The following is a 26,701-nucleotide window of genomic DNA, read 5'->3' on the forward strand; positions in this document are numbered from 1 at the left end:
ACCCATCTCTGCTTCTGTGGGCGCAGGCTTAGCAGACAAAGCTCATCATTTTGCCTCGAGCTCAGCATCCCCCAGCAGCGGGCTGACGCCGCCTGGGTGCATTTATTCTTTTTTTAAGTCCCCAGCGCTGGGAGCGGAGCCCGGCAGGGGGAGATCGCTCCATCCGAAAGGGACCCGGCCGCACAGACACACAGACAGACACGGAGCTGCCCCCGGCTCCCGGCCGATGCCCCCCGCCTCCAGCAGCCCGGCTCCTGCTGGCCCCGACCCCCGGGCAGCCCCCGGCAGCCCCCGGCCGCCTGCGGCACCGCAGCGCGCTGTGCCCGGGGCCGCCACTGGCCCCCCGCCGGCTTCATCCCGCACCGAGCTTCTCCTTCCTCCCTCCTCTTCCTCCTTCTCCTCCTCCTCCTCCTCCTGCCGCCGGGGGCTGGCCAAGCACGGCGGCCCCCAAAATAGCGGCGGCCGGACCGCGCATCACCGCGGCGAGCCCAACGCAGGCGCTCAGCCCCCCAAAACACACCCCTATACCCCCATAACCCCCCTCAGAGCCCCCCCATCACCCCACACACACCCCTGTACACCCACACACCCCCTCACATCCCCATACACACCTCCCACCCCCCCACAGCCCCCCACACCCCTCCACATCCCCCCAAACGCCCCTCTCACACCCCCATACCCCCCCACGACCTCCCACATCCCCTCATCCCCCCCTTACACCCCCTACATCCCCTCCACGCCCCCCTCCCACCCCCAATACCCTCACATACACCCCCCACACCCCCTCCACGCCCCCCTCACACCCCCCCAATACCCCCCCACGACTTCCCACTCCCCCCATACCCCTCCACATCTCCCTAAACCCTCCTCCCATACCCCCCACATCCCCCTAAACCCCCCTTTTTCCCCCTGTCCCCCCCCCAATCTCCGGGCAGCCCGGGCGGGGCTGGCGGGGGCAGGCCGGGCTGAGGCCGCCGAGCCATTGGCAGGCGGCGGCGGGGCGGGGGCGGGCCGGGGGCGGCAGCAGCAGCAGCAGCAGCAACCGGGGCCGGGACCGGGGTTAGGACCGGGTTTAGGACCGGGATCGGGACCGGGCGCTGCGCGGAGCGCTGCGGGGCTGCGCGGTGCTGCAGCAGCAAGAGGCGGCGGCGGAGGGCCCCAAGCTCCTCGCCTCCCCGCCCGCCACCCCCCTTTCCCTCAACCCCCCCCTTCCCTCCCCCTTTTCCAAGACGTCCCCATGGCCACCAAAATCGACAAGGAGGCGTGCAGGGAGGCGTACAACCTCGTCCGGGACGATGCCACCGAGGTGAACTGGTAGGTGGCCCAGCCGCGGGCACCCCCTGGCTCTCCCGCAAAGGCAGCGGTGCCCCGCTGCTGCCCCGCTCCTCGTCCCCTGCCCCCGGGCCACCCCGTCCTCCCCTTCCCTTTTCCAAAGGGTTTTTCCTTGGAATATAATAGAGGCAGCCTTTAAATTTCTTCTCCTTGCCCATCTCCAAAGGCTGACTTCTGAATATCTCCTTCCCCCTTCTCCTAAATATCTCCTTCCCTCTTCTCCTTTCCCCATCCCCAAAGGCTGACTTTAAACATCTCCTTCCCATCTTCTCCTAAATATCTCCATCCCCCCTTTCTCTTTTCCCTATCCCCAAAACCTGACTTTTAAATATCTCCTTCCCCCCTTCTCTTTCCCCTCTCCCAAAGGGTGACATTTAAGTACAACGGCTCCACGATCGTCCCCGGAGACCAAGGGGTAGACTATGAAACCTTCAAAAGGAAGTGCACAGGTAAGCTCCCTCTCGCTGCCTTTGACACGAGTGGCATTCCTCGCTGCCCAGGGCAAAGGGGGAAAAGATAGGAGAAAACTTGGGGGAGAAAACTGCAATTTGTGCCACCGCTGCTGCCCCGTGCCCTGTCCTGCATGGCTGGGTCTTCTGCTGTCACAGAGAGCAACTTGCTCAAGTCCTTGCAGTCCTTTGTCTCACCCCTAGCCCTAAGGTCCTCCAGGCTTTTTTTTTCCCCCCTTTCCACAATTTGCCGTTCCTTCCCAGCTATAAACAAGAGCCGAGGCTGGCTTAGCAAGGCTCCCATTGTTCGGCACTGCAGTTCGAAGGCACAGCCTCTCACTGGAGAGCAGCGAAACGCTCCGTTTCGGGGGCTGGAAAAACGCAGCCGCACAGAATATTCCGCAATAAAATCCTTCTGTAAACCCTGCTCCTCGTGCTCAAGTAACCGCGGACAGAAGGTTGCTCAGATTTTTTAAGAACGTGAAACGTGAGAGCCGGTAGGCAGAGGCTGGCTGGAACAATACAGCCCAGGAACAATCGCCGCCGTGCATTGCACAACCGCACCAGTTGCAGCCCTCGCCTTAAACGTGGCAGCTGATTGTTTAACTGTCGGATGTGGCTGATTAACAGCAGAAACAAAGCCTGGGGAGAACGAAAATAAGCGGGCAAATATTTAACATCATCCGATCTTGACTTTTGATGTGTCTTACACAAAAGCGCGCTTTGATTTCTCGCAGAATAACTTCTGGGGGGGGGTTGTGTGGTTCTCCCCGTCTTGGCGGCTGCTTAACGATATCGCAAAGTGATATGAGGTATAAAGCGTTTGTAACTCGTACTGCCCTATAACTGACAAAGCCTGCCTCCCTCATCCAGCTATTCTACAGCCAAGTGTTATGGTTAATCTGTAATTCTTGAGTGATGTGTCTGCACTGTAAAGGAACTGTGTGTTGAGCAATTCTCCCTTCTCAAGGTGTGGTGAGCCCCGGAGGCGCTGCAGTCAGAGCCCCACATCCGTGGAGATGCTGGTGCCTGTCCCAGTTGGTCTTTCCAGTGCTAGGGTTCAGCTCTATTTTACGAAGTGTAGAGGAGGACTTCCAGTAACTTAATGAGGGCAGGGCTGGGCTGAGCAGTCAATAAATATCACAGGAGAGAAATACGTTGTAGTCTTTGGAAAGGAGTCGCTAAATCAAAAGGGCTGAGGCTGCTCTGCTCTGACATTTGCAGTGGGTTAATTTGGGTTAAAAGTGGGTTAAATTGACATTTGCCAGGATTAAGACAGCTACTCAATTCTAGCTGCTCTTGGGACCTCAAAACTGAAAGTAATCCTCCTAGAGGTGATGTCAGAAGTGCTGATACCTGTACCCCAAAAACTCCTTCCCACCCATCTCTTCTCCATGTGCAACCTGAGGCAAACAACAATTACCCAGCACGCTGGGAAACCTGGGTACCAGCACTTCTGAAGTTCCTGCCCACATTATCTTGAGGGTTAGTAGTTTTTCCAGGAGGTCAACAGCTTCAGCATCAGTGCCCTGTTCTCTGTCTCTTTCTGTGGCTGGGATAACATCTCCACTGTGTCCAGACATCTGAGGCTTGCAGAGGAACCTTCCCTGTTTACTTTTTCTCCTTGTTTTTAAGGAGCACATCTCTTATTCTGTCTGAACTGATATTTAATGTTTGTTCTGGAGCAGTACCCTCTTCAGGAACAGTTCCTGTCCCTTCTGCAGCAGATGGAATACTTCTGTCGAGTGGATAAGGAGCAGAGAGCAGTCACTGGTTGGGTTGGGTAGGATGCGTCTAACAGCTATTTGAAGGCACATATTGCACTTTGGAATATGGCCAGTTTTGTTTTCTTGCCAATGCTTGCATGTGTCAAACCCTAATAAAATAGGGTATTAAAGCAGACAAGAGTTTAAGGAAACTTTTTTTATATCAACAGAGGGGCAAGCTGGCCTGAGTACTGAAGCATTTTTACAGCAAAAAAGGAAATTCCGCATGTTTGAGGCATAAGCGTGGAAAGGGAAGAGTTAAATAAGGGGCATCAGTGGGGTAGAAGTAACCTATTAGCCTTTGATGTGGAGCCAAGTCCCTCATAGCTGCTTGGTTCTCTTCCTTTCTCTCTTTCCTCATGCACCTGGCACGGGCTGCTCCTTGGCAGACCAGAGGCAAGAGGTTATATCCAAACCTTCCTCTGGAGCCCGGCTGCTTGAGGCTTGGAGGAGCAGGGAAATTCAGGTATCAGGCTCCCGGTTGAGTGCCAGAAAGGATCTTACCCCACCCACGAATTAAGGGCAGTGGTTGAGGAAGGAGGAGACACAAGTTTTGGTGCCTCCATCCGTGCAGCTGCCCTTCACTTGGACCACTAGCCATGGTCAAAACCCAAGGCTCATGCCAGCAGTTGCAGCTTTGCTTCCCATCTGGAAGAAAGGTGCCAAATGAAGTAGAGCTGCTTGGAATATTTCTGCTGAAACAGAGTCAGTAAAAGGAGTAGGAAGAGATGGGAAGAGCTACTAAATATTATTCCTCCCTATTGCTACATCACTTCCCTCCTGGTCCTATCTCATCTCCTTCTACATTTTGCTGGAGGGAACAAGGGCTGCTATCAATGCAAACAGCTTCAGAAAATGTGATTAAAGGTTAAAGAAAAAAAAAAACGACGTCAGAATAAACTTCCTTCCTTGTTTCAAATTCCTGTTTTGTGAAAAACACTGCCCTGAAAGCCACAGTGTGCTGCAGCTGCCTCTGGTAGAAGCTGAGCATAATTTGGTGGTTGAAGGTGAGAGCGCAAGCTGGAATGGAAAACCTCAGCGTGCAGAGCGGCACCGAGCCCCTCAGCCAGGGCTTGCTCTGCTCCACTCACTGCACCATCCATTTCGGGGCTGTTCTGAGTGGCAAACAGCTGTGTCCCCTGCTTTCTCTAATAAGCATTCTTATTAAAAGCACCTTTGGCGTGCTGTACATATTGCTTCCCTCTGGGGCATTAAATTACAGAGCAGGCGGTGTCAGCGTGTGCTAATTGTTGTGGCTCGGAGACCAAGAAGGGCTTTTGTACCAGCTGGGAAGGCATTTGCCTGTGGTGGATATCCATCTTGTGCAGTGACAGAGGCTGGGACGGGCTGCAGGGGGCTGTTGGTAGCAGAGGTGTGTTTTGAGTTTGATTTCCCCCGTACATAACCCTTTTCATGCAGTCTGTGGCCCAGCCCATTACCAATTCTGTAAACCTTCTCAGGGAGCAAAAGTGGTTGAGGACAAAGGGTGAAGTAAGAAATTACCTAAAATTGCTTCTTTTAATGGAAGTAGCAGTTTGAAAAGACCACGTTAGAAGCCAACTCTGTGAACCTGCAGCAAGGCTCCATGGGCTGCAGCCCAACGAGCACAGGACAGGGCGAGATGCAGTAAGGTGCATGCCCTGAGCTGGGAACTGCTGCCATACCTGGTCTGTCCTGTGCAGGTTTCCTTGCCCATCCTGCTCCATTCCCAGGTGTGTGTCATGCATCAGAACCACGTCACGCATCCTGGGCTCAGGGCTTTTTCTTCCTAATCTTTTTGGCCAGCTTTGTGTATGAGCAGAAGAGCTTAAGGAACTGGGTAATTAAAGTCTCCCTTCCTTATTCCATTGTTTGGAGACTGTGACTGCGTGTGGTAAGGGAAGCATTTTCAGTGCCCTTCTGTTCAGGGTCCTGGGACTATACCTGTGCTGCAAACACAGCCTGAACCCTGGACTTTGGCACATCAGTGTCATGCCAAGGGCTGTGCCCAGCCTCAGCACAGAGATATTTGGGCTGGGAGGCTGCAGCACTGCTATACCCTCAGGCAGCACTCTTCTCTGCCTTCCAAAGGCCATCCCAGATGTTTGAACACCTCTTCTCCAGCCTATTCCAAAACAAAGTCATCAGGTTGGTTTAAACCACTGACATAGTGAAGTCCTTGTTAGGAGATTAGAAGGAGGCCGCCGATGTCACTTCCCCTTCCAGCCCCATGTAATGACCACCCTGCGTGACTGCTCTGGCCTTTGTCTGACCCAGAGAGACTGGAGACCGTAAGTTGAGGACATTTTAACTGTGTCAGGGTCATTAAACACAGAGTAGACACCCCCTGTGTCTTCTGGCTAAGGACTGTTTTGGTTGGGCTTAACAGCGCAGATTACCTCTGCCTTAAACAAGGGCTTAATTCAAGGCTTTTGATCCATTTGACTTCATGGTTACAGCTCTTGCCTCTGCGGATGGCCCGGCTCCAGGCGTAGCTTTAATTTGGTGTTTGGTGGTACATGCCGTGAGCATGCTCTTAAGCAAAAAGCTGAGCTGGTGGATTTGAAGCCAGAAACACAGATAAGAGTTGAAGGTTATTGTACGGAAGGATGTCAAGGCTCTTGGGTTTTGTTGTTGTTTTCTAAGTCTCATAATTGGGCTGGTGATGCTGCTGCTGAGAAGAGTACATTCGACTGAGATATCAGAGTAACTCAGCAGTCAAAAACATCCGCCTAAACTTTCGTGTGTATCCGTAATACCTGACTGCACTGGACAGCTGGGTTCAGTTTCCAGATTACAAAGCAGCAGAGCATTGCATTGTCTCTGGCTGTAGTTCATTTTATTTTTATTTATTTATTTATTTATTTTTCCATGCACGTGCTGTCAAGACGTAGCAGAGAGGCTGGAAGACTGCTTCCTCCCCATGCTGCATGTGAACAGTTGTTTCTCAACGCATCTCTGACAAAAGAAATAATGAGCCTTCTATTGGGAAAGCCTCAGTCCAGATAAATAATTGCAGTGACAGCATGAAACGGGATAGTTATTCATGTGTCTGCAAGGATCAGACCAAAAACACCCAGTGCATTCAGCATGAGGAAGAGCTGAACATCTTTGGTCTGAAATAAATACCCTATAAAATCATTCCTACTTGACATAAAATATTGGGAAGAAAACTGAAAAGAATGAGCTTCTAATACAAATGTAAGATCTTTGGGGCTCATGGAAATTGCCCAGTAAACCCAGACCTGTATATAAAATTTAGGAGCTAAGACTTGAGAGACAGATCACCAAGATTACTTTGGCACCTTAGGTTGTAGGAAAGATTTGTAAAAATGCGCAAGGCCATATAATGAGATAGGTGCTTATCTGTACTTGGCAGCATCTTAAGTTGCTAAAATGGGCTTTGTAAGTCAGTCTCCTACTGGGTTTGTTTTTCCTCCTTAATGTTCGCCTTGCCTGCTTTCCCTTAATATCTATTTAAAGGAAGACCTGGGGCCGGTGGTGGCTGTGGGAAGTTGAAACTGGCTTTGTCTGCAGCGTGTCCCTGCCATGCTGCCCTCCCTGTGCTCTCTGCACATCGTGAGCCTGCATGGCACGTGTCTGCCAGCCAGCTCCTGGCCGCCAGCTGGGGCTGGGGATGTCCCTAGCAATGAACGGGAGTTGGTTTTAGGGAGTATTCTCATTATTTTTGGTGGGAGCAACTCATCGGGTCAATTCTGCGCTGAAATGGCAGAGAGGGAGATGGGTGACTGCCCCAGCTACAGCCCCCGTGGTTACGGTCCTGTGGTCAAAGGTTACATCTTTGTCCTAGATGCCTTAATGACATGTCTGCATGGTGCAGGGCATCATCAGAGGTGCACAGGCTTCCCTACAGCATCAGAGAAGGAAATAACAGCGTGCTGAGAGGTAGGGATGGTTTTGTCTGTGCTTTTAGCCACGTGGCTGAACGGGTGACTGAAGAGGTGGAAAACTGGCAAATGAATCTAAAATGAATACAATTGAAACAAACACAATAAATCCTTCACGAAAGCTGTCATACGCTATCGGTAATTCAGTGCTGGGGAGACCACAAAAGCAGACCTTGCTATGAGCTACCTTGCTGTATCTGACCTTGACTTAGCAGGCAGGTGATGCTGAGAGCAGTGGCCTTATCTTGGCACGTCTCTGGCTTGGTTGTTCAGAGCCCAAAGACAAAGAACCGTGAAAATTTGATGGTGTGTTTCTTTCTCGCAGCTAATTTCTTTTACTGATGAGTCAGTGCATTTTAATCCGATGGGAAATTTTTTAGCACAGCTGAAACAAAGGGTTTGAGTGGATGAAAAAAATAAGAAATTCCATCAAGGAAATCTCTGCAGCTCAGCATCAAGCTTTGTTGACAGCCACGGGCAGCTTAATCAGTATATTTGGGAAATCCTGCCTACTGATAAGTAAGAGCTTTGGAGAAAAATACTAAGCGATGTTCATTAAGGCATTCATTGTACTTTTCATTGTTTGCATAGCCCTATTGCCTTGCTCTACAACACTTAAGGGAATAGTGATATTAGTAGGAATTAAGGTTAATTTCTGCTGTTTGTAACTTGTGAGATCTTCTCAAATAAAGCTGCTGTTTCCCAGCTCTATTAATATTATTAATTGATTCTCTCTGCCCTGAAACCCATGGCTTAGTGACAAGGAAGCTGGTTGTGTAGAGCGAGGCAGGATTTCCTCTTGCAGAGGAAATCTGCTGTCTCCCTATGATTTGTTGGACAACCCCCCCACGCCAAGCAAATTCCCCAAACCAGTGTAAGTGATGGGTTTTCTTTCTGAAAGGGTTGGGGGCAGAAGGAAGAATATTGACGCCTTGGGGTTTCCTGCAGAGTTGGCACTGATCGCATCAAGGACTTGCAGCATAGTGAGGTGATGTGGCAGGGCAGAGCTGATCAGCTTTGAAAGAGGAAAGCTGGCGGTATAAAAGAACTGGCGTTTTGATTCTGCTACCACTCTGAGCAAGCTTTGGACTCATTCTGAAACCCCTCCAGGTAGACCTGCCCCAGGTAGATTCTGCCAAAGACGGTGACTCAGCCCCATATCTAACCTTCAGTTGCTCATTAAACTTTGTGGGACTTCATAAGATGAGGTAAGAGTTGCTCAGTCACCGGGCACTAGGTGATCTAATGGGCAAAAGCCCATGGGAATTGCTGGGCTTGGCTCTCAGAGCTGCTGTAGATCAGGCTGCTTTCAGGCAGGACGGGAAAGCACTCAAATGGTTCTGCTGGGAAGAGAAACCTGCTTCCAGCCATCTGTGGGCTCACCTCAAAGTGAAGTTCATGCTGGCAGATAAATCCTTTCAAACTCCTTTATGTGTTGATTTGAGAAAACACTGCAGAAAAGCTTGGGATTCTTCACATTCATTATATTTTTGCATTATGTTTACTACAAAGGGGCATCCTTCAAAGCAGCCCTCAGAATTTGTGATAGTCTTTGGAAGAAGGAGCAGGGATCAAGACCCTACATCGTCAAGGTGGAAGGTGATCAGTCCATGAAAAGGGCTGTGACACAGTTACAGCATTGTAGGGGCCAGGACTTGATGACCTTAAAGTGCCTTCCAGCACTGGGTTCCCATAGGAACCCCAGTACAATTCTTAGCAAAACGTGGCCTCCTTTAGCATCAGATCTGGGAAAGCAAGGTTTTTTTCCACAGAACTGTTAATAGTAACGTTTGGGGATTTACTGTCTCTCTTCACCTTGGTATTTCCTGGCTGTCGGTTCATTTATTGTTCTAATCAATCTTAGCAAGAGGATTTACTGTCAGGAACGGGAGTCTCACCGTGGGTTTCTTCTACTTGCCGGTAATAGGGTACGAGCGAGAAGTTTTGTTTGCCTGTGCTGTCAATACACCTGGCTCTTATTCTCCTTCAGAAAATCCATGTGGATTTTTATCTTTTGAATAAGATCTCTTTCTTTCTTTCAAATCTGAAATCTTTAGAGGAGTTTGTTTTAAACATTCTTCCAGGCTTACAGACCCCTACATACATTTTTCAGTTTTCCCCAGTAGTCCCCTGTCAGTAGCAAAAAATATCTAGAGAGCAAAATAGGAAGAACACAGGTGGTTTGGTTTATTTTTAAACATTAAACCTTGACATCTTTCATTAAAGGAAGTTGTCTTTACTGAAACCTTGGCAAAACACAGTGTTTAAGAATCTCAGAGACATATGAGCTTTTAAAGAACATAAGAACATTTCATTTTTGGCCTTTTTTATTTTATTTTTTTTTTTGGTATTGATTTCTAGCAGCATATTTTCTAGGGATCCACAATTTAGAGCTGCTTTTCCTCATTCTCTGTAGCTCCAGGGGCTGGACCCAAGGCAAGGGATGTTGGCAGACATTGCTACACCTGGAGACTGTGTTCTCACCCAGCAGTAGTCAAGACAGCGAGGAGCCAGGCAACATGCTGAACTGGTCACAACAAGCATAACCAAAATTAACATGATTCTTTCCAATCAGCAAGCTTGCTCTTCTATTTTGAGTCATCTCATTTCATTAAAAAGGTCTTGAGCGGCCTATAACAGATGATTAGGTATATTCCACTATTGCACAACTGTCCATCTGTTCTGCTGTTTTTGCACAATCCTGGTTGAAGGCTCCAGCATCCTGCTTGCCACCGGGGCTGGGGATATGAGAGGATGGTATCACACAATTTCCAAGTGCCAGTGATCATGAAGGCGTCCGACTGCCTCGGATGATGAGTCACCCTGCAGTGAAAGAACAAAGTCCCCGAGACAAGGAGTTTACAAGGTTTTTACACATATGGCCAGACTAAATAAGCCTAGTCTGGCCTGATATAGCAGAAACCAGCTTTGAAGCTAAGATCAGAACAGTTTTAAAATCCAAGGTCTTTCTCTATGGGGCTTAGGAAGGAGTAGAAAAGCACATCTGGGGGAACAGTTGCAGATTTCCTTTCACTCCTTCTTCTCTCCTCCTCTCCTTCATGTAAGCTCATGCTACAAGTGAGGAAGAAATATTGCTGAAGGGAAGGTGGGAAAGGGTCAGATCTGCACCATGGCCAGTTTCTGGGTATATTTTACAAAATGTGATCCTAAACCTGCTATCCAGTAGGAGGAAGGCTGGGAAATCACTTTCTTCCCTTGACCAGTGACCTGAATGCAGATCGGTAATCTGGCTGAATGTGTAACTTGGCTTAATCCTGGGCTGAATGTGTAACTGGGGTTAGCTCTGTGCTCCTGAACTGCCTGTTGATTGTATTTGAGCCATTTCCAGACTTTCTAGCAGTGCACTAGAGTGGCATGGGCCTGCTGGCAGAACCAGCATTCTCCCAGTCCCTCAGAGCACCTCATGAAGACCTAAGACTAGCAACATGTACCTTGCCAGTAAAGGACAATTAAGCAGAGCCTCTGTATTGCCCTGTTAGTCTAAAATAATGCTGTCGTAATGAAGTATTAGTGCCTTGACTTGGTCTTTAATTTGGGAGCAACAGTCTTACCCCAGAAAACGGTGTGGCAGGGATGTTTCTGTTGTTAATCACTTTACCCCTATTGCTCTGTCCCTCCAGATGACGTTCGATTGTTTGGCTTTGTCCGATTCACCACTGGCGATGCCATGAGCAAGCGAGTCAAGTTTGCCCTCATCACTTGGATTGGAGAGGATGTCAGTGGCCTGCAGAGAGCCAAAACTGGAACCGACAAGACTCTGGTCAAAGAAGTAGTACAGGTAACCATTTCCTTCTGCTTCTAAACACCAATTCTCATTGCTTTTAGCTCTATGAATGTCGGTAGAAGGTGAGAGAGGAAGAAGGACTGGATCATTCCTCATCTTAGTGGTTAATCTTTTAAAAAGAAGACAGTTTCCTAGTGCCTGTCTTCTTACTAGGAGGACGTAATATCTGCCTTTTGAGCACTCAAACATAAAGAAGCACCTTTGAGCTTAAGGTTTCCTTAACTATTTCATGAGAAGAGAATATGAACTCTGCTCCATGTCATCATTAAGATGTTTCCAATCTGCTTCCTTGATATGAGAATAATATAACATTGAGTGGTAGGGAACAAGGCACTATTAAATTAAGCAGGTAAAATTAAATAGAAAAATCCACGCCCATGTGTGAACTTTTCTCTCGATGCCTTTTGTCTCTGCACAATGTATTCATGGAGAAAATCAAATGGAGTCTGAAGTCCTTATCAGTACCAATTAACTAACAGCTTTTAATAGCTAACTAGATTTGAATGGTCTTCTGTTTGGCCTTGGGCGTATCAGCAAAAAAGATAAATGTGCTTAGTGCACACCTTGGAAGAGCTTCCCCCGAATTTGTCTGTCCCAAGCACGTCATTTAACTCTGCTGAGCCCTCCTAGGGCTTGCTGAGCTGTCCTCGCTCTGTTGGGCTCCAAGCTTGGTCAAAGCAAGGGAAAACAAACAACTGCCATGAGAGACACGAATTGTGGAAGGGTACAAAGAATTGCTGACAAGACAGAGAAGATGCTAATGTTTAACATGTTTACTCTGGAGATGTTTTTAGAACAAGGTTAGCTCTTCCGGTGAAACCTAGGGCCAGCTTTTCAATGCGTGAGAAATGGTCTTTTGCTGTGTTGGGAATCTTGCAACAGGACAATATGGAGGATGAGAATGAAGGCCTCCCCCCACACACACACTGATAGTTTGTATGATACAGAAGATATTTTAGGTAAGAAGCATAAGGAATATAACAAAAGTCTTTCAAAATGGCAACTATGCTGCGGGGGCCATTCTGAACAGAGACTCCCATGATGATACCTGAGAGACAGAAAAGCAAGTCTCTGTTCATGTGAGGCAGATGAAACTGTGTTATTGCAACTGGGGATGAAATTATAGGGTACTAATGAATGACTCATGTAAGAGTCACTAAGACCAAGATTTTTTAAAATATGTTTAGACAGTTTATTCCTGTGGAGCTGAATAGCATTCCCAACTGCTGTTCTAAGATCTGTCTCTTAGGTCTGCTACATATTATTTGCAATTCCACTTGTTTCATGTTTGATTAGTAGCCTGTGCAAGTTAATAATCTGGTGGAACATTAACCATTCCTGGCTGTTACTTAAAAGCTTTCATATTCCAATTAATCTAAAATATAAAAACAATATGTGGTTGTACACTCTTATTCAGCAACCGTGTCTATAACCCATTCTAAAGTGTTTCTGAATGTAAGGTCAACAGTGACCTCTCCATAGGAAAGTTTCTTCGTTATAGAGAAATTAAGGCTATTTATACAGATGTCTTTGTGAGCATCTTATAAGACCATGAAAGAATATAGCATATCTTGTTTGGATATTGTTGGATAGCCATGCAGAAACTCCACAGATCAGCCTGTGACACAGGTAGAGCCAGTTCTACTTTGAAGACATTTTTAATTCACTTTTTATCACTGTAGAGATGTATAGTAGGACAAACGTACTATTGCCAAGATGCTGTGGACAAAGAGAGGCTAGATAGTAACTTGTATTTCTTTGGCAGTCTTTTCATGCAAATTAAGTTAGTGGCTGGCTGTTTAAAACCAATGTAAAGGGGGAAAAGGATGTATGACGTAATCCTAGTACATAGTGACTAAGATAGCTATCCATACATGCAACAACGGAACCCTTGCAGTGGAGTGGGATAAAAGTAGTACTACTGTCTTTTTTCTAATGCATGTGACCTTACAGGTAGCCAAAATAAAGGAAGACAGGAAAGTCCTGCAGTTTAGTTGAGGGAATTTATCCCAGAGCTATTTCTCTCTTACTAGTTCACTTGACCTTCATCTTCCAAAGTATATTTCCAGTCATCCTTGTTTCTGATTTTTACAGGGATTATTTGAGATGTGGGTTATACAAAGAAAAATAGTTTGTTTGCTGTGATGATAAACTACCAGTCTGACTCAGTGCTTGTTCATCTTTTGGAATAAGCAGTACCCTAAAGTAAGATTTGTGTTTGTTTGTTTTTAAATCTTGAAGAGAAACTAGATTTTGCACACAATTTGGCTCTCTGCAGTTTCAGCTATGTGCATGACCCGTAGGTGCACTTACTCTGTGCAACATGGCTGTCTTTCAAAGGAAGTGTGGTACAAAGAAACTTATTTATACAGTGGTAATGACTTTGATTTTCATGATCTATGGAAGAGATTGGTTGGGATTATAGAACAACAGTTCTTCAGACTGAGAAGCCCTCCATGAAACTTGAAGGATGCTCACTATCTTGTAATATTTGCAGAAGCCAACTGTGGCTCCCTATACAAGACCAAAGCTCCTGTGTGAGAGGAGATCTGCTTTATATTCTCTGATACGTTGTAGACGCATTGATGAGCTACGGTTGAGCTCTGCTGAAACCTGAACAAATGCCAACAGACATTGTTCTTCCACTGAGACACTTCAATACTGCCTAGCAAGCAAAACCCACCATGTTGCATCTGTACAATACAGAGCGTTCACACATGGTGATTATTAACTTTCCCCCAGAAGCACCTGCCGTAAGGAAAATGTAAGGGATATTAACTATTGAAGAGTAGATTATGGGCTTTTGAACAAAAGGATGAAATGTTATAAAGCATGGAGAAGAACTGGGTTGCCCTTGCTTTTGTCTTCATCCCTTGGAGGGGGAATGCTGTGAAATCTATGGGGAGGTGGCTGGGAAGCAATGCAGCTAGTCATTGGAGGAGGGGGACAGCAAACCTCTCAGGAAGAAAGGACAATTGATTTTTAGCTGTAATGACTGTAAAATTATAGGGACACATCTCATCAGGTACAGTTCCCCTGTTCTGTACTAGTTGAGAATCAGGTCTTTCTTATTTGGGACTATCCTTATTACCTCTTTAATGTTGTTGGAAAGTGGGTTATTCATTTACTGCATTTATTTTGGAATGCAGAGAAAAAAAATGCATTTTGCATTTAAGGAACATTCAGCAACCTTTTTTCACAGCTTTTTATTTTCCATCCTTTCCTCTTCACCTCAGCTGGAAGTCTTGGGACAAGCCCGAGACTTGGCCCAAGCAGTTCAGCTGAGAGCAGGTTGAAAGTAAGGGCAGGATGGAGAAAAGTATTTATCTATAACTTCTTAAGGGTATTGCTAGGTATTGATGTGTGGAGGCTTTCCTGTGTAAGCGGAACCATGGAGTAAGGTGATGCAGTATCTTTTCTCCACTGAGTTTCTGCCTAGGCCAAGTACAGGCCTAGTGCTGGGAGCAGAAGCATACAACATCCCATGCTTTACAGCCCATGGTTTAAGATGTTTCGGAGGTCATTTCTGGGGTACAGTCTAAACCTAGATCTAAAATTGTCTACACTTACAGCTGAGGAACTTATTTTATGAAACCGTAAGTCAAGGATGACTTAGGCTTCATCAGTTTTGCCATTGGCAGTAGCAGGTCCTGTCTTGCGCACAGGGGTGAGCTGGTGGAGGCTTGCAGTAAACCACACGTGCAGCCAACCCCACAGCCCTTGTGCCCTCTGCACAGCTGTGATTTGATCTCTGTGAGCCACTTGCTGTCATGCCAAGGCCCGACGCAGCTGCCAGTAGATACCAGCTGAATAGAAAGGCTTTGGGCATATTTTTCACTTGGCTGTAAAAGAAATCATCCAAAGCTGGTCTTAAACTCCTCTTTTATGCCCCTGGCAGTAAGCATGGCTCTGCCTTTTGCCTTCTTTATATGCACAAGTTGTGGCTCATTCAGCATTAGTACAAATCTATCCAGGAGACTCTCTCAGCTCTGAGGGCTGTTGTTTTGACCTCCTTTATCCCAGAAACCCAGGAGACACAGATAGGTCAGCCGGAGCCCAGAAACCAAGGCTGTTGTAAGCTGCTCAGTGTGGTTATCAACAGCCGGTTGCGTGAGGTTCAATTCAGCCATAAAAATTCCTGCGAGGTCCAACCTGGCAGCTGTGGGGTTTAAGTACAGGAGAGTCAGGCCTCACACTAAGCAGCCCCATTCGCTTTGAGGAGAGGCAGGAGGATGAGGTTATGGTGCTTTTCTTTGATGAAGGACAAACGCAGGCACTCCCAGGGGGAGGCAATCAGTGCTACCAGGGTCTGTTGTTGATGTAAATGCTGAAGAACTGAAAGCAGGACTTTGTTTCCCTCCGATTGCTGCTTCCCATCTGAGAACTTGTTTCCTTCATGACAGCATTTCCTACCAGGAGACTTTAACCCCTCATTAGGCTGTGTAGAGGAATTCAGTTCTTGATGGACTGAATTCCCCTGCAGAGCTGTCTCAGCAAAGGAACTAACCAACCCTTGCCCATTTGTCTTATTTTCCATGAATTTTGGCTCTTCTCTGTTTTCTTCAGCACTCCTGCCCCCACAAAATCATGTGCTCTATTATTTGCCAAATCTTATTCAGGGTAAAACAGCTCCGTTACTGTAGGCAAATATTTGTGGCATTTTATTCATTATTATTTTTGGTGAGGAATTTGCCTGACTTTAGTGATGTCAACAAGTTTACTGAGTTCGTGCTTTGGAGCTCATGGTCAGATTTTTTTGTTGATCTTTCTCTTTCCCCTTGGATTCCACACTGCACTGGTGCTGCTCCTTCATAAGGACCAATTTATGGGATTACTGTCCCTGGTCTTGGGGCAGATACAACATATGTAACTCCATGTATGTACACTGATTTTCTCATGTTAGTACAATGGCCCAAACAGAAAGAGGTTTCATAGATTTGTCAGAAGCAGTCAGAAAATCAAACTCATGTGTTACTGGCTATACTGGCTTCAAGACAGCTTTTCTCAGGACAGGGAGTGAGATTCTGCTGGGAAGGCAAACACAATTGTACTTTTTGACAGTTTTTCCTATTCTGGTTTACTGTAATGACCATACCAAATGGATATTGATTTAAGAACTCCTATTCCTTTTCTAGCGAGGGCGGTAACTTTATAAGTCATATCTTTCGGCCAGGATAAGCAGCCTCCCATCACCCCACATCTGAAACACAGCCCTGTGACTTTCCCAGTGGGATGCATCAAGATAGGAAGAATTTGCAGATCAGCTGAAATGCAGTTCCCATTCCTGTGAGATATGTTTGCCAGAGGTTAGGGCTGGCTTCTCCCAGTGGCTGGAACTGGTGCGTGTAAAAATTGGCAGGGAGTTTAGTGGGAAAGAGGAGTTTTACTTAGACTCTGCCAGCTGATCTCAGTTTAGGTGCAGCCAGAGTACAGGGCAGTGGTGCTGTATTGCTGCAGGCACTTGTCACTTTAGAGCTCTCCTTGCACTTAGGGAAGCCCTGCTAGTACATAGCTTTGCTGCAGCCAGAGCACGTGTCCTTTCTTCCCTGTGGCCCCAGCTCTAGGACTCACATCATGCTGGAAAAGAAAAATGGGAGATGTCATCTCGTCTGCAGTGGATGGGAGTAGGGACCAAAAGCACAGTGGATCTGTTTGAACACCAGTGGAGGCCCTTGCAAGGCCTAGTATAAATAAAAACAGCAAGAAGCTGCTCGACTGCCTGGCCCCATCCCTAGCTGCTAAGAACCCATGTGCTTGTAGACGATATAAGGATTTTCCTTCTGGCTTGAGGCCTGCACATGCTGGGATTTATAAGGGCCTCTGTAGACCTTTTTGGTACAGTATCTGCACCAGGCAGATTTTCCCTTGGCCAGCTTAGGGAAATTTTATGGCCCCATATGCTAAACATTCAGAGCCTGGAATAGGCAGAAAATCTACTCCACCCTTTTCTTTTCCTCCATAAACTTGTCTGGAAGAGAAAGGCTGCACAAATTTCATGCCTCCCAGGGAGAGATGCGGGCTCTGTTTTTGTGACCTGTCCTGCATGGTTGGAGCCCTTTGTCTCCATAGTGTCAGATGGGGGCTGACACAGAGGGCTGGATCACAAAGTTATGACCCTTTTCTACTCAGGCACAGGGTGAAGCGTGTGCTAGATAGGTGTATTGAAGAGCCATGTGTAAACCTTACTTTTTACGTCGCATTCAATGACTGAAGAGGCAAAGCAAAGACTCCAGTTACTGTTGTGTGATAAATGGGAGTGATAAATGGCATCATTGTTTTTGTTATCTGTAGGCTGCTGGTGGCTCTGGTATGAATACAAAGGGCAGAATTCACTTGCAGGGCTTGCAGTGGTTGTAAAAAGCTTGGGGGTTGGGGGAGGAGAATAGAAAAGGAAGTGGAGGAGGTAAAATGAAGATGCTTGTCAGCAAAGTAAGGGCTCAAGCATCAGTTATGCACCGTGCCTTAGGCAGCTGTAAGGCTTCTGCAATTCACTTGAAAGGCACTAGATAATGCTGTGTGTGAGAGAAGAGGAACTGGGGACTTTCCCCACCCCAAAAAGAAAAGTCATAAGTAAAATCTGATGGTAGAGCAGAAATCTGACTGAAGTCGGATGCCTGTTGGCATCGCTGTTAGCCACTTGAAGCACCGATCTTGCCTGGTGCTTTGCAGGAGCCATTTCACTACGATCAGTTATTTATAATTGCAGATGACAGTCATGCCAAATACGGACCGTTGCCTGGTTTAGCTAACATCAGACCCCATTAAATCAGCTGGGAGTAGTTTTATATTCTGGCAGTTTCAGCAGGGACAAGAAAAGAGTGAACTCTGGGTAAGATGGCCCTTGACTGCAAAGTGCTGCTGTTGATCACAAGTGTTTGATCCCCTGATCTGAGAGCCACAGTCTCTCCTGCCTTCCTGCTCTGATGGCACAGGAGGCAGCAGATGCTTTCAACTGTCTCTAAAACACTTATATTCCTCCCTTCATCTTATGATTTGTGCCCTGAAGTCTTCACAAAGCTCAACCCCAGAGAGCTTGGACGGTTCAGAGCGATGAAGGAGCTATGGCTGAGGAAAGGTCAAGCAGGATACTGCAATCAGGAATCCCAGGCAGCAAACTCACCTGAAGCACCTCCTGTCCTTGGGGCCAGGCTTGACGAAACATCGTGGTGCGTGAGAAACAGTGCAAAGAACCAAAGAAGTCCCCGACAGCACCTGCCACCAGAAAGGAATAAACTGGAGTTATTTATGGCAGTGACCCAGATTGCTCGCTGAGGGTACGAATCTGGCCGAGGGGTGGCCCGGTCAGCTAAGAGGATATTTACAGTGGCTGGGAACGTAACCCATCTGGCCAACTGCGAGGGGGAAATTATTCAGACTTCGCAAGGTGACTCGGGGGTGTTGACATGAAATAGTGGCTGCTGCCCCCAGATCATCACCCAGGAAGCATCTGGGTAGCTGTCTAGTTGAGAAGACATTTGAGTAATTGTAATTACTTTGTGGCACATGTAATTTAGTTCCCCTCTATTAATACGTGACTGGACTTGCAGTTTTAATTTCAGAAGCAGCTTGATTCTGCAGACTGGGCATTGAAGGAAACCCTCCCTGCATTTATAAAATACGCACATTTTTTGTGGAATCCCTCTCAGAAATGACTTTATGGGCCTGACCCAATTGTCACTGACCCAAGTCAGAAACTAGCACTGAAGTCACCTAGTCCCAAATAACCTGTGTTTCCTGCGTTGTGAAAGTTTTCTTAAACCTGTTAGAGAAGAAACTGAAAAGGCTTAGCTCAAAAATCCTGGGGCCCCATACCTCGGTGAGCACCACATAGGTGGCAGTCATTGGTTCAGTCCCAGCAAGAGCTGAGCTTTGCAAAGATCTCACACGGGAGAGCTGGAAGGAAGACACATGCTCCAGACTTGTGAGCATGACCAAATTTGATGTTTTCAGGGGTTTGCCTCTATTTCCAATTTCAAAAAAGGATATATATATATATCCTTTATATATATATTTATATATATATCCTATATATATATATATATATATATATATATATATATATATATATATATATGGTTTTTTTTTTTGGAGAAACATTTTCCCATTTTCCCTGAGCTCTGCGATGACATGGAGGAGTGCCTGTAACGTCTGTCCTCACCCCAGCAGAGCCAAACACGGATGAAAGCAGAGCAGACAAGGCTCCTCCTGGCTGCTATAAGCTTTTTTTTTTTTTCCTCCCCCGGAGCAACTCTTCAGTAGTGAGGATTTCCTACAGTGTGAAACAGGATCAGCTGCAGCCTGGGAGACTGGCGGGGGGGAGGGAGCCGTTTTGCTCCCCCTTCCATTTTTTCCACCGCATGAAAGAGGTGCTGAGGCTCTTTCAAGCTGAATCCTTCCCCACCCCCTCCTTTACCCAACTGTGATCCCAAACCGAGACCCTTGAGACGCTGCCAAATAAAGAGCTCTCCATGGCTCCGAGTCTGAAACCAATTAGAAATCCCTGCTCCACGTTTGTGCTGGGGCTGTTCCAGCTCTGGGGAGACCCAGACAAGATGATGGCATCTCCCAGCACATCACCTCCTTCTGCCAGGCAGCCTCTGCCACCTTATAGGGCTCTCCCTGCCCAGAGAGCCCAGTGCTGCTGCTTCCCTGAGATGCTACAGCAGGGCTGCAGGGATTTCCCTTTGTTTTGTCATCAGCTGTTGGTGCCTGGCCATGTAGAGTGCGATGGGTGCTTGTGTTTTTCATGCTGTGTGCTGGGGGGAAGGGAAAGACGCATGAAATGGTTTCAGTTGTGGTTAGGAAGTGAAGGAAAATGCTAAAGCAAGAAGCAAATGTGCATGTTTGCTTAAATGAGTGTGCACGCGCATGCATGGCACCCTTGCTGTGAGGCGGGAGGGACATGAAGGAGCAAACCCTTGACCGCAGTGACACTGGGGTGACAAGTGCCCTAAAGGCTCTGCGTGATCCCATTCACAGCAATCTGTTTCAAGAAAGGTTTTCTCTGTCCCCAGCCTCACATTACAGCATGCTGCCTAGGGCTTGCCCAGCTCACATCAGTTGCAAAGAGCATTCCAAGAGCTAGATCGCTGCCCTGCAGTACACAAGTGTGCTGATAAACGTGTCCTTAAAGGGCACTTCGATCATTAGACCACAGAGCATTCTGAAGCCCATTAACAAAGCCTGTCTAGTGCAGCATTGTGGTTTTGGCCATGATGTGAATTAGATAGCTCAAAAGAAGGGTCAGTAAATCTGCTGAAGTAGATGTATTTGCTCTTGGTACTGTCTGCGTCTTGCTCTGTCTTTAATCAAAGCATCCTCCCACCAGCCTGTGGGGTACACTACTGTAGTGTACTGTAGCACTGGCTTTTTTTAGAAGAGCTCTGAAAAAGGACAGGGGCACCAACAGGATCTGTGACTTGCCCACAACCATACTGAAGGTCTGTGGCTTCTAGAAAGTCCACAGTTTTGAGCTTTTTAATTTCCATACTACTTAGGAAACTTGACATAACCCAGACTGGGCATTTATCACTAGGAATTGCTGTTGCATAGGGCAGGATTAGGCCTTGCAGATGGTGACTGTAATAGTGGACATGAAATTTCTCCAGGATAAGTCCTCTTTCTATGAGTACTTGGACAACTATCCTCTTTTTAAACAGTCTTTTTCTTTATCTCTTTCAGAACTTTGCCAAAGAATTTGTGATCAGTGACCACAAAGAGCTGGATGAGGATTACATCAAGAATGAGCTGAAGAAAGCAGGGGGGGCAAATTACGATGCACAGACTGAGTAAATGCAGGAACCTCCTGGCACCATCACCTGGATCTCGAAGGGAGAGGGAAGGCACAACAAACTAACACAACTGAGAGATGAGGCAACTGAAATCCCCAGCTTTCTGTGTGTGCACCTAAGAATTCCCTTTCTTTGCATACAGCGGACTTCTGTTTTCCATTCCATCTCATGAAACATCCCTCTCTGGGGTTCTGATTTTCCCCCCATTTTTTTTTACTCATAACTCTGTCCATGTTCTCGCATCTGTGGAATTTAGGTTTCACTCTGCTTTGGTCCATATTCAGCACTGTGTTCGTAGCAGCTTGCCATTGTGTCCTTCTTCGTCTGCATGCATGTGTGTGTGTGTTTAGCTGGGCTCAACCTGGTCTCTGAGGGGAGAAAGTTTTGGGGAAGTTGTGAACATCCATTATTTTCTTTTTGTTTTAATTTGTTCTCACTGATATTTTGGGGAAGAATATTTTTTGCTGATCTAGGCTCAGATCGACTTGAGTGCACTCCAACTTTGATTAAATTGTCTAAGCTTAAATGTCCAGCTCAGATGCTATCTAGCAGCTTAAAACACAAAGTGAACAAACAAACAAAAATCGTCTCTTAATAAATGGGAATAAAATTGCCTTAAACATTGCTTGACAGTTGCTATGCTATGTGCTACATCTCTACCCCTCTCTTTTTAAAATAAGATCCAACATGATCTGAATGTGAGGGTTTTGTTGTTTTTTTGGAGGTGTCACGGCACAGTAAACTGAGGGGCTTAGAAATGTCTGGACATTTGTTCACTATTTTGTGTACATCGGTCTCTGGGTTTGTATTTGACTTTCCTAATGCTGGGGCTCAGGAGGTGAAACTGAAACGCATAGATTTCCTTTTTAAATGTCTGCAAGAATAGCAGCAGCTGAATCCTAGCAGCCTTCTCTGCCCATGACCCCCATTTTTGCAGTTAAAACACAACATCTTCGTTATTTGGGGCCTTCAGGTAGTGAACCACCTTGCAGCTGTGACTGAGGGATGGAGCAGAGCAGCTCTGTCCCATTCGGGATGAAAATTCAACAGCAGAGGCTCAGAGAGAACCTGGGCACAGTTTGTTCGGTACCAAACTGGTTGTTTGGGGGGCTTCTTTTATTCCATCAAAGGTAATTGTCCCCTGAACTAGGCATAGGGGGAAAACTGTGTTGTACTGAGGCTTGGAAGTCAGCGCTATAAACCCATTACAGAAATAAATGTTTTTCAAGAACAGTTCTCAGAGACTCTGTTGTTCTTTTACCTTCCCTGCAACAACAAGGCTATATTTAGGAGGGCTGTTAATCCTCGGTGTAAGGCTCTGAGCTCTTGCAATCTTGGTGCTATTAGGAGAATTAAACACTGGCTTAAATGTAAAATGATCTTGCTGCCTGCAGCCCTTGTCTGCTCGTCTCTGCTCTGACAGGCAGAGGTGACCACGGTGCATCCGACACACTTTTTGTTCAGCACCTCTACCTCTAAATTTCGAGCACCAAAAATCCAAGTGGGAATTGCAATTAGGTCAAAGAGAATTTCACACCCACACGAAATAAATGTAGAGAGGTCAGGAACAGATTCGGGAGCAAGAGCATCACTTCGGAAGTGAAGTTTGGAAGTCTCCTGCACAGACTTACACGGGTGTTTCAATTTGGGGCCCAACCTTATTAAAATTTGCCCTGAAAGGAGTGAAATACTGGTTATTTTAACAGGGCTGACAGTAAGGACAGGCATAACTAAAGGGGAAGAGCTCTGCAGAGAGCCTGAGATGCTCTGAGGCTTTGCCTTATCGGTTCAGTGACCACAATCAACTTTCATGTGACAGCTTGTGGGGTGCGACTGAGGCACCGGCCTTGGTCTGGTCTCAATGCCTGGTGGCAGCATCACAAGAAATTTGTCAGCAGCAGCTTTGGTTTGGGGCTTGATGAAATGCTCAAGAAAGAGCTCAGCACAGAGGCAAAACAGCTCTCAGCCGCTCAGAGGCATCTCAGCAAGACAAAACGGGGCTCTTGTGCTGCCTTCAGTGAACTGGCTCTAGGGATGAAAAAAGTGAAGGCCTCACCCTGGCTTTGGCTGCTTTGCTCTCCTCAGACAGCATAAGCCTCCTACAGAGTATTTTTCTGAAGACTTCCTAAATGTCTGTCCCATACCCTCTGTGACAGCCGCTGTCGGGGCCGGCTGCAGCCCATGTCCAGGACTAACTCACCCCTGGTGGCTGGATCGGCTGGGAGGGGAGCCTTCCTCTTCTGCACTGGTTTGAAGTGGGTGTTTAAAGTACTCGTACAAGATAACCATCCCATGTCCAGTTCACAGACCACACAAATCCCATATTCTGTCTTTGAATTGCCTCTGTGAGGTACTGCCATTCCATTTCCCATATTGTGGTCCCATTTTGATCACAGGAATGTCAAGCGTGCAGTTGCTAGCACAGCGATTGCATAAGCAACATTAGATACATAGGAGAAATACGAGGAAGATAAGGAATTACTCATTCTCAATAGGACATGAGGACAAATCCTTATGGAAAAAACAAGCCTGATGAATGATACCAATAACTGAGAATTAGTGATTTTTCGTTTTGCTTTGTTTTCAGCCTCAATTTCATCTTCTCAGGTAAACTACCTAACCATACCATCTTACAAATGCTCTGAAGAGCTTCATGGGGACAAGGTGAGATGTACAAATGTATTTGCTGCTGCTCTGTCTCCATCCTCACTGGAGGTCAGTTCTAAAAGTCTGAACAGATCCATTCCTCCATCACTGCAATGGCCAAGTTAATCAAGTCCACGCTCATCAAACTCTCGGTCAAAAGTAAGATTACTTTTGTCATAAAGAATGTCTTGGAAACACACCCAGCCCCAGCCCAAGCTGATGAATGTATGTCCCAGATGGCTGCTTTGGAGTATGGGGAGAAAAATGTCTTTCAAGAATTTGATATTTCCTTCTCTCTCTCCTCATGACTCCTATAAGAATAATCTGAATTAGAAATTAAATGATTTTGTTTTTTAAATGTTGATTATACTTCATCATTACCAAATGGTTTTTATTTTCCTCAAGAGAGTGACTTCACTGGTAGTAAGTCAAAGCCTTCTCGTGTTTGTAATAGGAGCAGCTCAGCAAGTCACAGGGGCTGTAGGCGCCTGGTGTCATTCACAATCTGCTCTTCAGGCTAAAACTTATCTCTGGGGTCTGCTGTCACTTGGCTGGAAAAGTATCTACCCCACAGTCTTTGCATGCATTATCCTTCCTTGTTAATGATTAAGAATGCAAGAAACAATTGACAAAAATTGAGCAGAAGAAAGACTGGGACATGAAGAGTAAAAGCTTACCACCAATTATTTGTGGTGCATTTGGGATCTCACGCTTGGCATATCACAATAACACGACATAAACTGGAAATTTTAAGTCTCTATTTTAAGACTGCAGGCCTCTTCAATATCGTCTTTCACAGCATGTTAGTGTTGCTGAATGTCTGCAAATGGCTGATCCTCTGATCAGATGTATTAGGGACAGTATTACAGAGTGCATTTTGCACCCAGAGTGGCGCAGGCAAAGCGGGAATCAATAATACCTATTTGCTCTGTAAGACTTTTCAGCAGGAGGTCTCAGAGTGTTTCGTAAAGATTAGTATAAGCCAGACGGTACTATTGTTCCTGGAGCACAATAGCCTTGTTTAGGAAAGGGCCTTTCACTATGGAATAGAAGCAAAAATAGCAGCCTGTGTGTTACAGGACCCCACAGCACAGCCCAGGGAGTCAGCCTCGTCATATATACATTCCTCACCTTATCAGAGCAGTGCTGATAACACTGCATCCTGGAAGTTATGCTAATGACCCTGTGAGACACGGATTTGCTTTTTCATTTTTAATGTAAAGCATCCTGTTTTGCCTCTATTTAGAATTCAAAGCCCATTTTTGCCTTATCAGCACTGCCATTGGACTTTAAAGACCCACTGCTGCACAAAGGCTTCCAGCCACGTTACGGGAGCCTGTTGTGTCCCTTGCACTGCAGCTCGGTGTTGTGCCAGGGCTTTTGCTCCAGGCTTTGCCATATGCCAGGGCTTGGGGCCGGGGAGGTTCTGCTCTGCCTCCAGCACAGCAAGGGAGAGCATGAGCGGCAGCGACAGCATGCTGGGGGCTGTGTCTGGCGAGGAACAGATTGAAACAGTTCAACGGCTGCTTTATATTTGGCATCGCCAAAGGATTTTCTATTCCACCACATTACAAGTACAGCAGATAACGAGGCAGCATCCACTTTTAGCAGGGAGGGAGCAACGGAGCCGAGCAAAATATCCTCCAGCATCTCCTCGATTAATACAGAGGGTCAGACACAGCAGACGACTTCGTTTCAGCAAACCCAGCTTGGGGGGCTTTTATGCAGCACAGGCAGCGGGAGGAGAGGGATGGGGTCAGTGGGCAGCCCCCAGAGGTGGTTAGGAGACCGTGGTAGCCATCAGGTAGAAAAGGGGTGAAGTTTGAGCATGGGTGACAGCAAGGCTGCTCTGACTCACGGCTGGCTGTACACGCAAACAGCCCATTCTCACCCCCGAGAAGGTTGGGCAGAATAGGAAAGAGCTCAGCCAGGCAACCCTGGCCACACAGACTGGCCTGCGGAAACTGTCAGTGCACTCTGCCTGTGTTTTTATAGACTGCTGTCCCAAGGAGTGCATAATGCCAGATTACTGGCTGGTGTTAAGTAGGCTCTGCTGTGCGGACCCCTGGGGCGATCTAATCTCTCCAGCTTGAATTGGCGCAGTTATTTAGCATCTAGGAACTGGAGGAGCTGCAGAGGGTTGAAGGGGAGCTGCCAGACGTTTTCTGCGTTACAGTATGAGTCTAGCTCAGTTCAGGCCCCCACGACACAGCACAGAAAGACACATTGTTCAGTCACTGTCAATACAGGAGCTATAAGCTCTGTCCAGGCGTGACGACAGCAGCTCATTTTCTCACCCTGTCCCGGCGGCCGCTCTTCCGCTTGCTGCTGGTGCTGCATCTCCCACGAGATGCCCTATGCTCGGGCAGCCACTGAGAGCAGGGCACTGGGGGTTCCTGCCCCATTTCCCCAGTTTGGACCCACGGGCTCGTGGGAGTGGAATATAATGCCTCTCTATTGATCTATGCAGTGAGATCTCCACCCAAAATTTCGCTTTTGGGACCTCCACCCCACAACCTCACTTTTGGGTGTATAATGGGGGCAACGTGCTACTGCAATCCTAACCTACAGCTGAGCTTTATAGCCAAATCAAGCAAAGCACTGAAAGACATTCTTTAATTGCAGCTTATATAAGTATATATGTATAAATATTTATGTATAAATACACAACTGTATTGCTCGGTGGGAATGAGTGACCACTCTCATCTTAATCTTAATCTTTGTAGGGTCCAGTCTTTCCTAGTGTAATTTGCACTGATGCAGGCAGTCCATGTGCTAAAAGCACCGTCTCTTCAGACATCTGTTCCTGGCCTGGAGCAGCTCACTTTGCTCACAAGGAATGATTGATTTGTGTGAGTTTGTCAGTGCTGGGAAACAAAGAGAAACTGAGAAACCTTCCAAGATATTTCACCTTTCCTCCTCCCCCCATCAAAAAGTCCAATAAGGTTTTTCATTAACCTTAAGACATCTTCAGAATGAAACCGCATTTCCATGTAAATACAGCTGAAGGGGAACAAACAGCATC

At 46.8% G+C, this 26,701-nt stretch overlaps 1 protein-coding gene across 1 annotated transcript; it reads left to right on the top strand.

Moving 5' to 3' along the window:
- The first annotated feature begins 998 nt into the window (after window positions 1-998).
- Window positions 999-22,263, top strand: COTL1 (coactosin like F-actin binding protein 1). Its single transcript, XM_027466911.3, has 4 exons — window positions 999-1,314; window positions 1,699-1,781; window positions 11,076-11,233; window positions 20,921-22,263. The coding sequence occupies exons 1-4, from the start codon at window positions 1,238-1,240 to the stop codon at window positions 21,029-21,031; spliced, it is 429 nt and encodes a 142-aa protein (XP_027322712.1). The 5' UTR covers window positions 999-1,237; the 3' UTR covers window positions 21,032-22,263.
- The last annotated feature ends 4,438 nt before the right edge of the window (window positions 22,264-26,701 follow it).

Source organism: Anas platyrhynchos, chromosome 12 (assembly GCF_047663525.1).
Source record: "Anas platyrhynchos isolate ZD024472 breed Pekin duck chromosome 12, IASCAAS_PekinDuck_T2T, whole genome shotgun sequence".
Classification (NCBI taxonomy): Eukaryota; Metazoa; Chordata; class Aves; order Anseriformes; family Anatidae; genus Anas; species Anas platyrhynchos.

Bases quoted from the DNA above. Each gene is read 5' to 3' on its own strand.
- COTL1 (XM_027466911.3), top strand. From the start codon at position 1,238: ATGGCCACCAAAATCGACAAGGAGGCGTGCAGGGAGGCGTACAACCTC. The intron at 1,315-1,698 runs GTAGGTGGCCCA...CCTCTCCCAAAG, and splicing joins GATGCCACCGAGGTGAACTG to GGTGACATTTAAGTACAACG. The intron at 11,234-20,920 runs GTAACCATTTCC...TATCTCTTTCAG, and splicing joins TGGTCAAAGAAGTAGTACAG to AACTTTGCCAAAGAATTTGT.